This window comes from Pseudorasbora parva, chromosome 24, assembly GCF_024679245.1.
Source record: "Pseudorasbora parva isolate DD20220531a chromosome 24, ASM2467924v1, whole genome shotgun sequence".
Classification (NCBI taxonomy): domain Eukaryota; kingdom Metazoa; phylum Chordata; class Actinopteri; order Cypriniformes; family Gobionidae; genus Pseudorasbora; species Pseudorasbora parva.
In genome coordinates, this window is record NC_090195.1 from 1,144,979 (window position 1) to 1,159,064 (window position 14,086).

The 14,086-nt window shown below is 40.7% G+C and overlaps 1 protein-coding gene and 1 non-coding gene across 3 annotated transcripts in view; one reads left to right on the forward strand and one right to left on the reverse strand.

Moving 5' to 3' along the window:
* The window catches only part of ppp4r1 (protein phosphatase 4, regulatory subunit 1), a 37,738-nt gene that overhangs the window by 16,590 nt on the left and 7,062 nt on the right, over positions 1–14,086 (forward strand). For both annotated transcript variants that reach the window (XM_067435142.1, XM_067435143.1), the window contains exons 10-17: positions 1,072–1,190; positions 3,514–4,244; positions 7,276–7,409; positions 8,062–8,148; positions 8,221–8,406; positions 13,287–13,448; positions 13,648–13,748; positions 13,840–13,960. In XM_067435142.1, coding sequence (XP_067291243.1) covers positions 1,072–1,190; positions 3,514–4,244; positions 7,276–7,409; positions 8,062–8,148; positions 8,221–8,406; positions 13,287–13,448; positions 13,648–13,748; positions 13,840–13,960 — 1,641 coding nt within the window. The remainder of the gene's footprint in view (positions 1–1,071; positions 1,191–3,513; positions 4,245–7,275; positions 7,410–8,061; positions 8,149–8,220; positions 8,407–13,286; positions 13,449–13,647; positions 13,749–13,839; positions 13,961–14,086) is intronic.
* Positions 598–672, reverse strand: trnat-agu (transfer RNA threonine (anticodon AGU)). The gene has a single exon. It is a non-coding gene; the product is annotated as a tRNA-Thr (tRNA).

Genomic DNA, 14,086 nt, shown 5'->3' on the forward strand with positions numbered 1-14,086 from the left:
TGCTCAGGTAGGCCGTGGCATTTAAACGATGCCCAATTGGCACTAAGGGGCCTAAAGTGTGCCAAGAAAACATCCCCCACACCATTACACCACCACCACCATCCTGCACAGTGGGAACAAGGCATGATGGATCCATGTTCTCATTCTGGTTACGCCAAATTCTGACTCCACCATCTGAACATCTCAACAGAAATCGAGACTCATCAGACCAGGCGACATTTCTCCAGTCTTCAACTGGCCAATTTTGGTGAGCTTGTGCAAATTGTCGCCTCTTTTTCCTGTTTGTAGTGGAGATGAGTGGTCCCCGGTGGGGTCTTCTGCTGGTGTAGCCCATCCGCCTCAAGGTTGTGTGTGTTGTGGCTTCACAAATGCTTTGCGGCGTACCTCGGTTGTAACGAGTGGTAATTTCAGTCAAAGTTGCTCTTCTATCAGCTTGAATCAGTCGGCCCATTCTCCTCTGACCTCGAGCATCAACAAGGCATTGGGGTGGGGTGTGTGTGTTACATTTACATTTACATTTATGCATTTGGCAGACGCTTTTATCCAAAGCGACTTACATTGCATTCAAGGTACACATTATACATTATTGTCAGTTCTTGCTTTCCCTGGGAATCGAACCCATGACCTTGGCGTTACTAGCGCCACGCTCTACTGGTTGAGCTACAGGAAAGCCACGTGTTACATTACAAAGTGTGTGTTACATTTAAGGCTTCGGTCACTTTTGACCGTGAGGAGAACAAGTGTGACCCTTAAACGAAGAGGACCAGAGGTTGACGAAAATAGGTTAAAATGCTCAGACATTGGGTCAACTAGAACTAGAAAAGCACATTTGACACAGGACTGAGACTAAATTAAGAAATAGCTGATGAAATTAACACTAGCTTAAAACTGCAGACCTTCAGCTGTTGGTTCGCATTAAAGTCTATTATGAGGAGAAAAATCCTGGAATGTTTTCCTTAAAAAATGTCATTTCTTTTGCAACCTGAAGACAGACGTGAAGATCGTGGATGAGATTGTGGTGAGTTATTGATCATGAGCTAATGGTTTAATGAGTGTGTGTTGCGGTCACAGGTGCGTCAGGCGGCGTTTCAGTCGCTGGGTCAGTTCATCTCGACGTTTGCGAGCCCGGGCAGTAACGCGGGTCAGTACTTCAGAGACGAGGGGAACTGGAGCGGAGCACAAACACACAGGTGAGACGAGCCTTCACGCCCACTTTAACCTTCGTTTAGGTATTACCTGTAATGAGGGACCAAACAGAACAATTAAAGGGGTAGTTCAGCGCTGGGAAGATGAATCTGTATTTAAACTGGGTCATTAATGTAGTAGAAATGTGAAATTACTTTTGAATTTGGTGCCTTCTAGACTGAGGGTGCGTTCACACTTGTCATGTTTGGTTGGATTAAAGCGAACCCTGGTGCGATTGCTCGTTTAGTGCGGTTCATTTGAACACATGTGAACGCTGCCATCCGAATCAAACCAGCCATATGTTCACGCATAAAATGATGGGGTTTCTGTGTAATGGACTGCATTTATATAGCTCTTTTATCCAAAGCGCTTTACATTTTTGCCTCACATTCACCCATTCATACACCGATGGCGATGTCAGCCATGTAAGGCCCATCCAGCTCGTCGGGAGCCGCTGGGGTTAGGTGTCTTGCTCATGGACACGTCGACACTTGGTCAGGTGGAACCAGGGATTGAACCACCAACCTTCTGGTTTGTAGACAACCTACATGAACCACTGAGCCACTGCCGCCCCATCACACGCTGTGTGAAAGCAACCACGTCCCGGCACTGATTACTGAACTGAACCCGGGTCGGGGACCTACCGTATTTTCCGGACTATAAGTCGCTCCGGAGTATAAGTCGCATCAGTCAAAAAATGCGTCATGAAGAGGAAAAAAACATATATAGGTCGCACTGGACTATAAGTCGCATTAGGGCAGAGCGGGAGCCGCGCGCGCATGCGAGCACCCGCTCGTGTGCACTCGCTCGTGCCCGCTTCACCGCATAACCGAGCAGAAGAAAGAAAGTTTGAAGTGAGTAAGAAACTTGTAAGGGACAGGCGAAAAGCAGAGGTTACTTTAACTGTAATGAAGAAGAAAAAGAAAGCTACTTGCGGACTGAAAGCAAGATGGCCAGAGCTGAAGGAACGAGTCCACAGAGGCTTGAACTCTGCCGGGAGAGGCTCCGCCGCGCGACGCTGTGTGAATCGTTCTCCGCTGCATATTTTACTACATGCAGTTTGTAATTTGCAGAATACGATTTTCTTTATGGGGGCATTTTGTTTGTGTTCAGTCTTTCTAAGTTGTTGTCTTTAAGTTAATATTAGGCTACAGGAGCAGCATAGAGCGCATTCTCGTGGCTATTCTTATTCTTGTCAGTCAGTATGAATTAAATTTGATATATAAGTCGAAGGACCAGCCAAACTATGAAAAAAGTGCGACTTATAGTCCGGAAAATACGGTAGTAACATTGCGGGGTTCGATCCGGGACGAGCGCTGTGTGAACAAAAGCCGAAACTAATGCCGCAGCGTGTGTGTAGTTATCGTGTGACTCCTAGAGCTTGTTTTTTCAATAACACAACCCTGCAGTGCCAGAAGAGCTCGTCGGTGTTTTAAACGCAGAGAGTGTTCGGATACAAAAGAAACTAAAATTAAACAAGCAGAAATGAGCGCAAACTGGACACAAGTCGAGACCGCGGAGCTCCTTACTATCCGCGCTGAAGCTGAGATCGCTCGCCGTTATACGTCACATCCGGATGTCACGTGTCAACTCGACCCGGGACCGTTACGGGTTGTGTGTGAAAGTGCACATATTACGGTATTTCACTGGCAGTGAGAATGGACCAAATCTAGCGGCCCGGGAACAAATGCCGCGTCACATTATCCGTGTATTTGCCGGAATCGCAGTGGGAAAGAGGCTCAATAAAAATACTTTATGCTCCGTGTCCAGATAGAAAACGTGCCGTTTACTAAACGATTGATTGGGCCAGACTAAATTACAGAAATCAGTGAGTTATTTACCGCGTCTATAGTCTAGGGTTAGAGACGCACGGCATCAAGTTTAGATGCAAATCGATCAGAGGTTCGAATCCGCCTTTTGCCGAACTCGCTCTACTCCCTTTCCCCATCACATATCAGATTGGAAAGGTATTTTTTTTCAATAAAAGAGAAAATAATAGAAAAGGGGAAATAAAGCGTTTAACATGTGTTTAATAATACGTTTCTCGGTTAAGGGGTAGCCAAGGTAAGCAGACATGAGCTGAATTAGAGACGATAAAAGTGAGTGGGTCTGATATCATTGGTCTTAAAAAGTGGGTGGGTCTTGTCCTGCACACACACAATGGTTCCGACACCCATGAAGAAGAGCATTTTTTTGCAGTGTGGTCACTTAAGTGGGTAAGCCCTAGCAGTTTAACCAGAGCGCCCTCTAGTGCTCGGGTGAATAATAGCACTGCTGAGAAGCGATTAGTAACAGGAAAACTGTTACAACCTGTCTTGTCTCGTTCAGCACAAACACAGATGCCAGCTCGTCCGCATCAGAGACGCCTGCCGTTACCCACAATCCCTCTGGCTGTGCGGAGGAGGGCGGAGCTAAAGTGACAGAGGAGGGCGGAGCTGAAGTGACGGAGGAGGGTCAAGCTGATGTGGCGGTGGAGGGCAGAGCTAAAGAAACGGAAGGCGGAGCTGATGTGGCGGAGGAGGGCGGAGCTAAAGTAGAAGAGGGTGGAGCTGATGTGACAGAGGAGGGTGGAGCTAAAGAAGAGGAGGGTGGAGCTGAAGTGGTGGAGGGCGGAGCTGATGTGGCGGAGGAGGGCGGAGCTAAAGACGTGGAGGGCGGAGCTAAAGTAGAAGAGGGTGGAGCTGATGTGACTGAGGGCGGAGCTAAAAAAGAGGAGGGTGGAGCTAACGTGGTGGAGGGCGGAGCTGATGTGGCAGAGGAGGGCGGAGGTGAGCAGGAGGCGGAGTCCTGCAGTGACTCTAAGTGCCTTCATGAAGAGACGGAGGCTTCATCTGGAGCCGATGAGGAGCCGGATTCACCGACTAATGATCCTTCGCCCTCACAAAACGAGCAGGAGCTGTTTAACTCCTTCCAGTACTGGAGGACGCCCATCCCAGAGCTCGACCTGAAGCTGCTGGAGGAGCAGGATAAGCGGCCGTCGGCTCCAGCTCTGGGCCGCAAACAGCTGGAGGAGCTCATCGAAAACCTGGAGCCGCACATCGACGACCCGGATGTCAAAGGTGAGCGCCGCTTCACAAGACGAATCGTGACATTTGTGTCAATTGGTGCGCTCAAGTCCTCCTGGGATGTTTGTATTTACGTTGTATTTACGAGGTGAAAAGTAGTGTTTACTACATCATGTGCGTTCAAATCTCTTTGGTCGGAGCAAGATAGCGGTATACCTTTTTAAAATTAATTTCACGAAAACACAGCAAGGTTTGTTAACTCTGCTTATAGAAAATGAACAACCAAGAATGCGCATCAGGTGAGTTTTAATCTTTTACGTGTTTAATTAATCTATGAAGCCAGTGTAAACTATCTTTTTTATATAATTATTTTTACTAGTTTACTTTGTTGTAATTGACGAAGCCTAACTGTCTCAGTGCTAATTACCCGATATGCAACTACAGACGTTGCATGCATTGATTCCGTGTTTCCATGCCGTGTTTCTCATGGACACACCCCAACTCGTACAGGTCGGGGCTTTAAGAAAATCCCGAACTTCCCACTGGTATTTACGACTTCGTGGTGGCGTTCTTTCATGTTCAACTCGTAAATACGATCTTTACGACATTACTTGAACGCACCAAATGTCCAGCCCTAGTTATACGGCAAGCCATTTAGATTTTTATCCATTCCCAGGATATTAATTCTTGATATCAACAATTCAGTTTTCACTAGTTAAATGATTAAAATTAATTTCTGATTGAAATCTTGTTTCCGTCCCAATCAGAAATAAGATTATTTTTCTCACCCCATTGGCAGATCATTTTGCCTGTTTTAAGCAAAAACTCTCTTCATTTAGATATTTTTCTCCAGAAAACAAGAAAAAAATATCTTGTCGTTTTACTGATCTAGTAAACGCATCTTGATTTAAGAATATTAAATGTTTGGACTGGAAACAAGAACTAAATACTAAATAAGAAGAGCATTTTTTGCAGTGAATGAGTTCTTGATATCAGGAAAGGGATTCTCACTAGGAAAGGATCAATGGGGATTTTTTGATATGAGGAATTAAATGTCAACTTGTAAAACTGTCGCGTCTGCTTCAGATGATCAGTGTAATCACAGTTTGTCAAATTAGTTCTCAAACTAAATGTTTAGCTCATTCAAAAATGTTGCATTTACTCTTGTGTTGTTTTCTCCCGCGATCATCTGAGGGTCCATGATTACTACAGTTTGTGTGTCTGTTCATCATAAACCATCGTTCCTGTCTCTTGAAATTGGATTATAACTCGATTGGTTATTTTTTACGATGCCTTTATGACACTGATTTTTGGATCTTTTCATTTTTAGAGGAATGGACTGTAAATGGAGGGACAGAAATCCCTCAGGTTTCATAAAGAATATCTTCATTTGTGTTAGGAAGTTAAATGAAACCTGATTGAGGATATGACAACAGAATTACATTTTTGGGGTGAATTATACCGTATAAATAGAGCAAGCGACTGTGGTTTAAACAACTCTATCTCGAATCATATCGTTTACATGAACGGTGCATTTTATAACTTAACGATACATCGTTACTGTTAAAAATGTTCATTCCTGATATCGATGGGTCAATTATCACAATTTTTTAATCTGTAAATGTTACATTTGATATTTCTGATGTCTGAAAATGTATTTGATATTAGTAATCAGCAGAGTACTACTAATAACAATCACATTCATGATATCAGAAAATAACATTGTTTATGTTTACACAACTTTTGGTTCTAGTCGGACTGAATTGATTTTTTTGACATGCACACTGCACAAATATACAGATTCCCGCCGTCTTAGTCGGATCTGTATTAGTTTTAAAACGTTAGTTTAAAAAATATGTAACACTTATCCATTTCTGGTCATAATTTGGAGACGATGAGCATACGAACCATTGTGCTGCTTTTATTTATCTCCATCGGATTAGAAGAGGAATAAACCACTCCTTTCATTCTGATCGAGCTCAGTCCGATCGATTATTGAAGGCATTTGAGTAATCCGGATTATTTGGCTGCATATAAACGTAACCATTGCCACCAGTGACAGTCAAATTATTGATCTCAAAAATGAGCATTTTTACAAGTACCAATTCTATTGTTGATATCAAGACACCAATAATCACGTAATTGATATCAAAAATTAAGATTTTTAGTAGTAAGAGTTGTATTTCTGATGTGAAAAGGGAAGAATTAAGAAATCAATTCTTCATATAAACATTTGTGAGGCAGCCTATGGTGACGTTTATCCAGTGAAAACCCAATCACAGAGATCAAGAATTAAAGTTTTACTAGTTGACATGTAATTCCTCTTATTAAAAATCACCATTACTAGTGAGAATCCCTTCCCTGATATCAAGAATTCATATGGTAGGATTAAATAAGTCTTGCTATAGTAGTAGCTGGATGTGACAACACACGGTCACGTTCATCAGTAAGAGTTTGTCTCCGCTTCTTGTGGCCTTTAGGAACAGAAGCGAGACCTTTGTGTCCGTGGAAGGAAGCAAGCTCAGGAAGTTACTAAACCGAGAAAACAGAAGGAGTGACGCACAATAGCTGTGTGTTCAGAAGAAGCAGGACCATATCCGTCTTTAGTGTTTAGTTCTTCGCTTCACAATATTCCTCATTAATTATCTCATTATTCATCTCGTATAGCTGCTGTCATTTATTAAATGAGTACTTCTACTTCTTTCCACTCCCTTTTGTGTGTGTGTGTGTTTGTGTGTATGTGTGTATGTGTGTGTGTGTGTGTGTGTGTGTGTGTGTGTGTGTGTGTGTGTGTGTGTATATATACATCAATCAATTATAATAATTAATGCGCAGAATAAAGGGGCGGGGCCTGGTTGAGTTAGTTAGTCGTGTGTTGACACTGCCGGTTATGGTAATGGTCGGGGCATTTCCCAAACACCAATCACAACACATCGCTGTAGCCGACCAATCAGAGCACAGTGTGCTTTCAGAAGGCGGAGCTTCATAGAGACCGGAACTAAACAGAGTTACTGACAGACTGGGAAGAGAGGAGCCGCAACAATGGAGAATATGAGGAATAATCAGCATCTGATCTGTTTTCCAGCACAAGTAGACGTCCTGACGGCCGCTCTGAGAGCCACGGCACTGGACCCGGGACTGGAAGACGCTTTCCTTGAGCCCCGAGCCGCCCAATCAAACCCCTTCAGCTCCTCTGGGCTCCTGTCAGAAAACACACAGGTGAGCACCACACACACACACACACAGGTGTGTGGTGAGTTTGAGCACCACACACCTGTGGTTGTTCTTCGTACTCCGTACATTCACCCAAAAATGATTAATTCTGTCATTAATTCCTCCTGTGGTTGGCCAGCCGTCAGACCTCCGCTCATCTTCACACACAGATGAAGATATTAGTGTTGAAATCCGATGGCTCAGACAGGCCTTCATTGACACCAATGTCATTTCCTCTCTCAAGACCCATAAAGGCACTAAAGACGTCAGACGACGTTCCTTCTAGTGGCCAGTCGATGAACTGCAGTTCACATTACTTCAGTATCGGCTTCAGGAGAGATCGCGGAAGGAGCCGCTTGGTTTATTTGGCATCTTTATTTCAAACGACCCGACCGACCGCGACCCGAATATCATTCAAAATATTTTTGGGATGACTCGTAACTGCTCATTTTGGATCAGCTTGCACATCACTGTTAGGCACATATGAAGAACAGACACCTGAGCTCCTGCTGATGCTCTGTCATTATGCTTCATATATTATCAGGTGTCATTATGCTTCATATATTATCAAATGTCTTTATGCTTCATATATTATCGAATGTTATTATGCTTCATATATTATCAAATGTCTTTATGCTTCATATGTTGTGTTTTTCAGAGGCGTGGTTCTGCGCGTGAGGACGATGACTCCGACCTGAGCGATGGCGGTGTGAATCCTGAAGACGAGAGGAAGTCCAAACAGCAGGTGAGTTTGATCATCCCATCGTGAGCTCAATCCCATGATGCTCTCCTCTGACGCTTGTGCCGCCCGCTTCAGGATGTGGTTCCTCAGGCGTTACTGGACCAGTACCTGTCCATGACGGACCCGTCTCGCGCTCAGACGGTGGATATGGAGATCGCCAAGCATTGTGCCTTCAGTCTGCCTGGCGTGGCGCTGACCTTAGGACGGCAAAACTGGCACTGTCTGCGAGATACATACGAGACACTGGCCTCCGACATGCAGGTGAGCTTCTAATCATTCCCAGAATACAGAAAGTACGATGGTCGTCCCACCTTACTGCCACACTGCAAAAAATGCTTTTCTTACTTAGGATTTTTGTCTTGTTTCTAGTCTAAATATCTAAAAAATTACATTAAGAAACCTTTACTAGACAAGCAAAAAACTCTTGTTTTGGAAAAAAATTACATATAATAGATAAATAATCTAATATCTAAGAAATAATGTTTAATAAAGTTTTTTCTTAAAATAAGATAAATAATCTGCCAATAGGATAAGTAAAATAATCTGCCAATAGGATAAGTAAAATAATCTGCCAATAGGATAAGTAAAATAATCTGCCAATAGGATAAGTAAAATAATCTGCCAATAGGATAAGTAAAATAATCTGCCAATAGGATAAGTAAAATAATCTGCCAATAGGATAAAGTAAAATAATCTGCCAATAGGATAAAGTAAAATAATCTGCCAATAGGATAAGTAAAATAATCTGCCAATAGGATAAGTAAAATAATCTGCCAATAGGATAAAGTAAAATAATCTGCCAATAGGATAAAGTAAAATTATCTGCCAATAGGATAAAGTAAAATAATCTGCCAATAGGATAAGTAAAATAATCTGCCAATAGGATAAAGTAAAATAATCTGCCAATAGGATAAGTAAAATAATCTGCCAATAGGATAAAGTAAAATAATCTGCCAATAGGATAAGTAAAATAATCTGCCAATAGGATAAAGTAAAATAATCTGCCAATAGGATAAGTAAAATAATCTGCCAATAGGATAAGTAAAATAATCTGCCAATAGGATAAAGTAAAATAATCTGCCAATAGGATAAGTAAAATAATCTGCCAATAGGATAAAGTAAAATAATCTGCCAATAGGATAAGTAAAATAATCTGCCAATAGGATAAAGTAAAATAATCTGCCAATAGGATAAGTAAAATAATCTGCCAATAGGATAAAGTAAAATAATCTGCCAATAGGATAAAGTAAAATTATCTGCCAATAGGATAAAGTAAAATAATCTGCCAATAGGATAAGTAAAATAATCTGCCAATAGGATAAGTAAAATAATCTGCCAATAGGATAAAGTAAAATAATCTGCCAATAGGATAAGTAAAATAATCTGCCAATAGGATAAAGTAAAATAATCTGCCAATAGGATAAAGTAAAATAATCTGCCAATAGGATAAGTAAAATAATCTGCCAATAGGATAAAGTAAAATAATCTGCCAATAGGATAAAGTAAAATAATCTGCCAATAGGATAAGTAAAATAATCTGCCAATAGGATAAGTAAAATAATCTGCCAATAGGATAAGTAAAATAATCTGCCAATAGGATAAGTAAAATAATCTGCCAATAGGATAAGTAAAATAATCTGCCAATAGGATAAAGTAAAATAATCTGCCAATAGGATAAGTAAAATAATCTGCCAATAGGATAAAGTAAAATAATCTGCCAATAGGATAAAGTAAAATAATCTGCCAATAGGATAAGTAAAATAATCTGCCAATAGGATAAGTAAAATAATCTGCCAATAGGATAAAGTAAAATAATCTGCCAATAGGATAAAGTAAAATAATCTGCCAATAGGATAAGTAAAATAATCTGCCAATAGGATAAGTAAAATAATCTGCCAATAGGATAAGTAAAATAATCTGCCAATAGGATAAGTAAAATAATCTGCCAATAGGATAAGTAAAATAATCTGCCAATAGGATAAAGTAAAATAATCTGCCAATAGGATAAGTAAAATAATCTGCCAATAGGATAAAGTAAAATAATCTGCCAATAGGATAAGTAAAATAATCTGCCAATAGGATAAGTAAAATAATCTGCCAATAGGATAAGTAAAATAATCTGCCAATAGGATAAAGTAAAATAATCTGCCAATAGGATAAGTAAAATAATCTGCCAATAGGATAAAGTAAAATAATCTGCCAATAGGATAAGTAAAATAATCTGCCAATAGGATAAGTAAAATAATCTGCCAATAGGATAAAGTAAAATAATCTGCCAATAGGATAAGTAAAATAATCTGCCAATAGGATAAGTAAAATAATCTGCCAATAGGATAAGTAAAATAATCTGCCAATAGGATAAGTAAAATAATCTGCCAATAGGATCAATAAAATAATCTGCCAATAGGATAAGTAAAATAATCTGCCAATAGGATAAGTAAAATAATCTGCCAATAGGATAAGTAAAATAATCTGCCAATAGGATGAGTAAAATAATCTGCCAATAGGATGAGTAAAATAATCTGCCAATAGGATAAGTAAAATAATCTGCCAATAGGATAAGTAAAATAATCTGCCAATAGGATAAAGTAAAATAATCTGCCAATAGGATAAGTAAAATAATCTGCCAATAGGATAAGTAAAATAATCTGCCAATAGGATGAGTAAAATAATCTGCCAATAGGATAAGTAAAATAATCTGCCAATAGGATAAGTAAAATAATCTGCCAATAGGATAAGTAAAATAATCTGCCAATAGGATGAGTAAAATAATCTGCCAATAGGATAAGTAAAATAATCTGCCAATAGGATGAGTAAAATAATCTGCCAATAGGATGAGTAAAATAATCTGCCAATAGGATAAAGTAAAATAATCTGCCAATAGGATAAGTAAAATAATCTGCCAATAGGATAAAGTAAAATAATCTGCCAATAGGATAAAGTAAAATAATCTGCCAATAGGATAAGTAAAATAATCTGCCAATAGGATAAGTAAAATAATCTGCCAATAGGATAAGTAAAATAATCTGCCAATAGGATAAGTAAAATAATCTGCCAATAGGATAAAGTAAAATAATCTGCCAATAGGATAAAGTAAAATAATCTGCCAATAGGATAAAGTAAAATAATCTGCCAATAGGATAAAGTAAAATAATCTGCCAATAGGATAAGTAAAAATGTACGAATTAAGATTATTTTTCTCACCCCATTGGCAGATTATTTATCTTATTTTAAGCAAAAACTCTCTTCATTTAGAGTTATTTTTTCCCAAAACAAGACAATTACTTTTGCTTTTCTAGTAAATACTTTGTTTTAATAATTTTTAGATGTTTGGACTAGAAACAAGACAAAAATACTACCGTATTTTCCGCACTATAAGGCGCACTTAAACGCCTTTAATTTTCTCCAAAAACGACAGTGCTCTTTATAATCCGGAGCGCCTTATATGCGGATCAAGGCGCTTTATCAGAATGTTTCAGTATGAAAAAGATCACACTAGTGCTGCAACGACGCGTCGACGTCATCGATGACGTCGACTACGGAAATACGTCGACGTTCGTGAAATGCGTCGATGCGTCGTGTCAGACGTTCATCTCGCGTAATGTTGGCTTCTGCTCCTGGTTCTATCACAAAAACCTAGACCGCGAATATCAAAAGTATGGGAATACTTTAAACAGAGGCCAAACAGTGTTTCCCACACATTTTGTGGCGGACTGCCACATAATCAATAACGGGCGCCACATTCGTCATTCATTCATTTTTACGCTATTTAAAAGACGCACGCATATTCGTTTAGCTGCATTTCCTTAAGTTCTCTCTCCGCCCTTTTGCGCGTCTCTTACTCACTCACACACACGCGTTGCATTCGACCGTAAAACAAGTTTTATTGCATTTTGGCGCATTTAGTATGACAGCTTTTAAAACCAGAGCAGTTGAATAACAGAGTCGCGACACGCCTTCATCACGCGGCAGCGCGCGGTCACGGCGCTCATATAATTCTAAACAAACCAGCGCGGTGTCAATCAATACAGACCAGTGTTTCCCAACCGGGATCCCGAGCAAAAGGTGCCGGAACGCACTTACACTTCGGTTCATCTCGCATCTGATGACGCATCTTTAATATGGGTTGTAACTTGGAAATAATGCTGTATGTATGTTTCTGTCGATGGATACACGTGCTGACTCCTCAGGTACACTACAACAACAGCGATAATAAAAGAAAAACGTGGGCAAAACGGTCTCTCTTAGTAAACTTTATAAAACGCATGCGAGTGCTGCTGTACGTCCGAATATGAGCAGTCATTTTCACCGTCATCACCCCCGTGTAGCCAGGAGACGCGAATGAGAAGATCTGTCTCTGTGCACTCGTCCCAAAGCGCGCAAATATTGAGTTATCTTTCACATCCTGTGCTTAAACGGACAAACTCACAAAAAGTATGTCAAACTGTCATAGCCTTCTCTATGCCTTAAGTGAACTTTATACAGAAAATACGACGACTATCCGTGGGTCTTAAAGGGGCAGTAGCCTTCACTGCTGTCTGTTTAATTTCAAACAAAAGATAAAGACATCACTCACTGCTCCTGACTGAATAGCTTTTGTAAGTTTAATAAGGATTATTATTTTTTAATTTTAAACAGTTAAATGTGTGGTTATTTTACTTTTGATTACTTCATTCCCTTTCTCTACCTAAAAACTAATGTTGGACCCACCTGAAAAGCATTGTTTATTTTATTCTCATCTTTGCTCAATAGTATTTATTTGTGCTGCTGCTTCTATTTAAGTTATCTGTTCTTATTTTCTTTATTTTCATTTGACAGTAGTCCTTTTTCCCCTGAACATAGCAAATACCGAACTGTACTGAAACGTGAACCTAAAACCGTGATACAAAGTGAACTGTGAGCGATCTGTACCGTTACACCTCTAGCGTAACTTATGCGAGGGGGTGCCACAGAATTTTTACAAATTTCAAAGGGTAAAAAAATAAATCGTTAGATTAATCGACTAATCGGAAAAAATAATCGTTAGATTAGTCGACAGAAAAAATAATCGTTAGTTGCAGCTCTAGATCACACATTAAAACAGCAATCACGATATATGGATCACAGCGGTTGATTTCTGTGTGTGTGTGTGTGTGTGTCAGTGGAAGGTGCGGCGGACGCTGGCGTTCTCCATCCACGAGCTGGCTCTGATCCTGGGCGATCAGCTGACGGCGGCTCATCTCGTGCCCATCTTCAACAGCTTCCTGAAGGACCTGGACGAGGTGCGCATCGGCGTCCTCAAGCACCTCTACGACTTCCTCAAGGTCCGCAGTGTGTGTGTGTGATGTCGTCATGTGCTCTTCATCACTGTGTGTGTATTATGATGATGATGTCATGTGAAAGAAAGTGAAAGAAAGGGTGTGTGTGTGTGATGTCACATGCTCTTCATCACTCAGTGTGTGTATGATAATGTCACGTGCTCTTCATCAGTGTGTGTGATGGTGATGTCACTTCCTCTTCCAGCTGCTGCATCAGGACACGAGGAGGAAGTATCTGTACCAGCTGCAGGAGTTCCTGGTGACGGACAACAGCCGCAACTGGAGGTTTCGCTGCGAGCTGGCCGAGTACGAGTCCTTCAGACGAGTGTGTGTGTGTGTGTGTGTGAGGAGACGTGTCTGATGATGTCATGTCTCACTGCGTGTGTGTGTGTGACAGGCAGCTGGTGCTTCTGCTGGAGCTGTACAGTGCGCAGGACGTCCATGATTACCTGAGACCGCTGGCCTTCTGTCTCTGCACTGACCGTGTGTCGTCTGTTCGCTGGACGTCCTACAGACTGGTACTGACCACACACACACACACACACACACACACACACACACACACACACACACACACACATGCTCACTCTCTGCCTTTCTTTCACTTTCACTTTTTCTCTTTATTTTATTTTACTTTCTCTTTT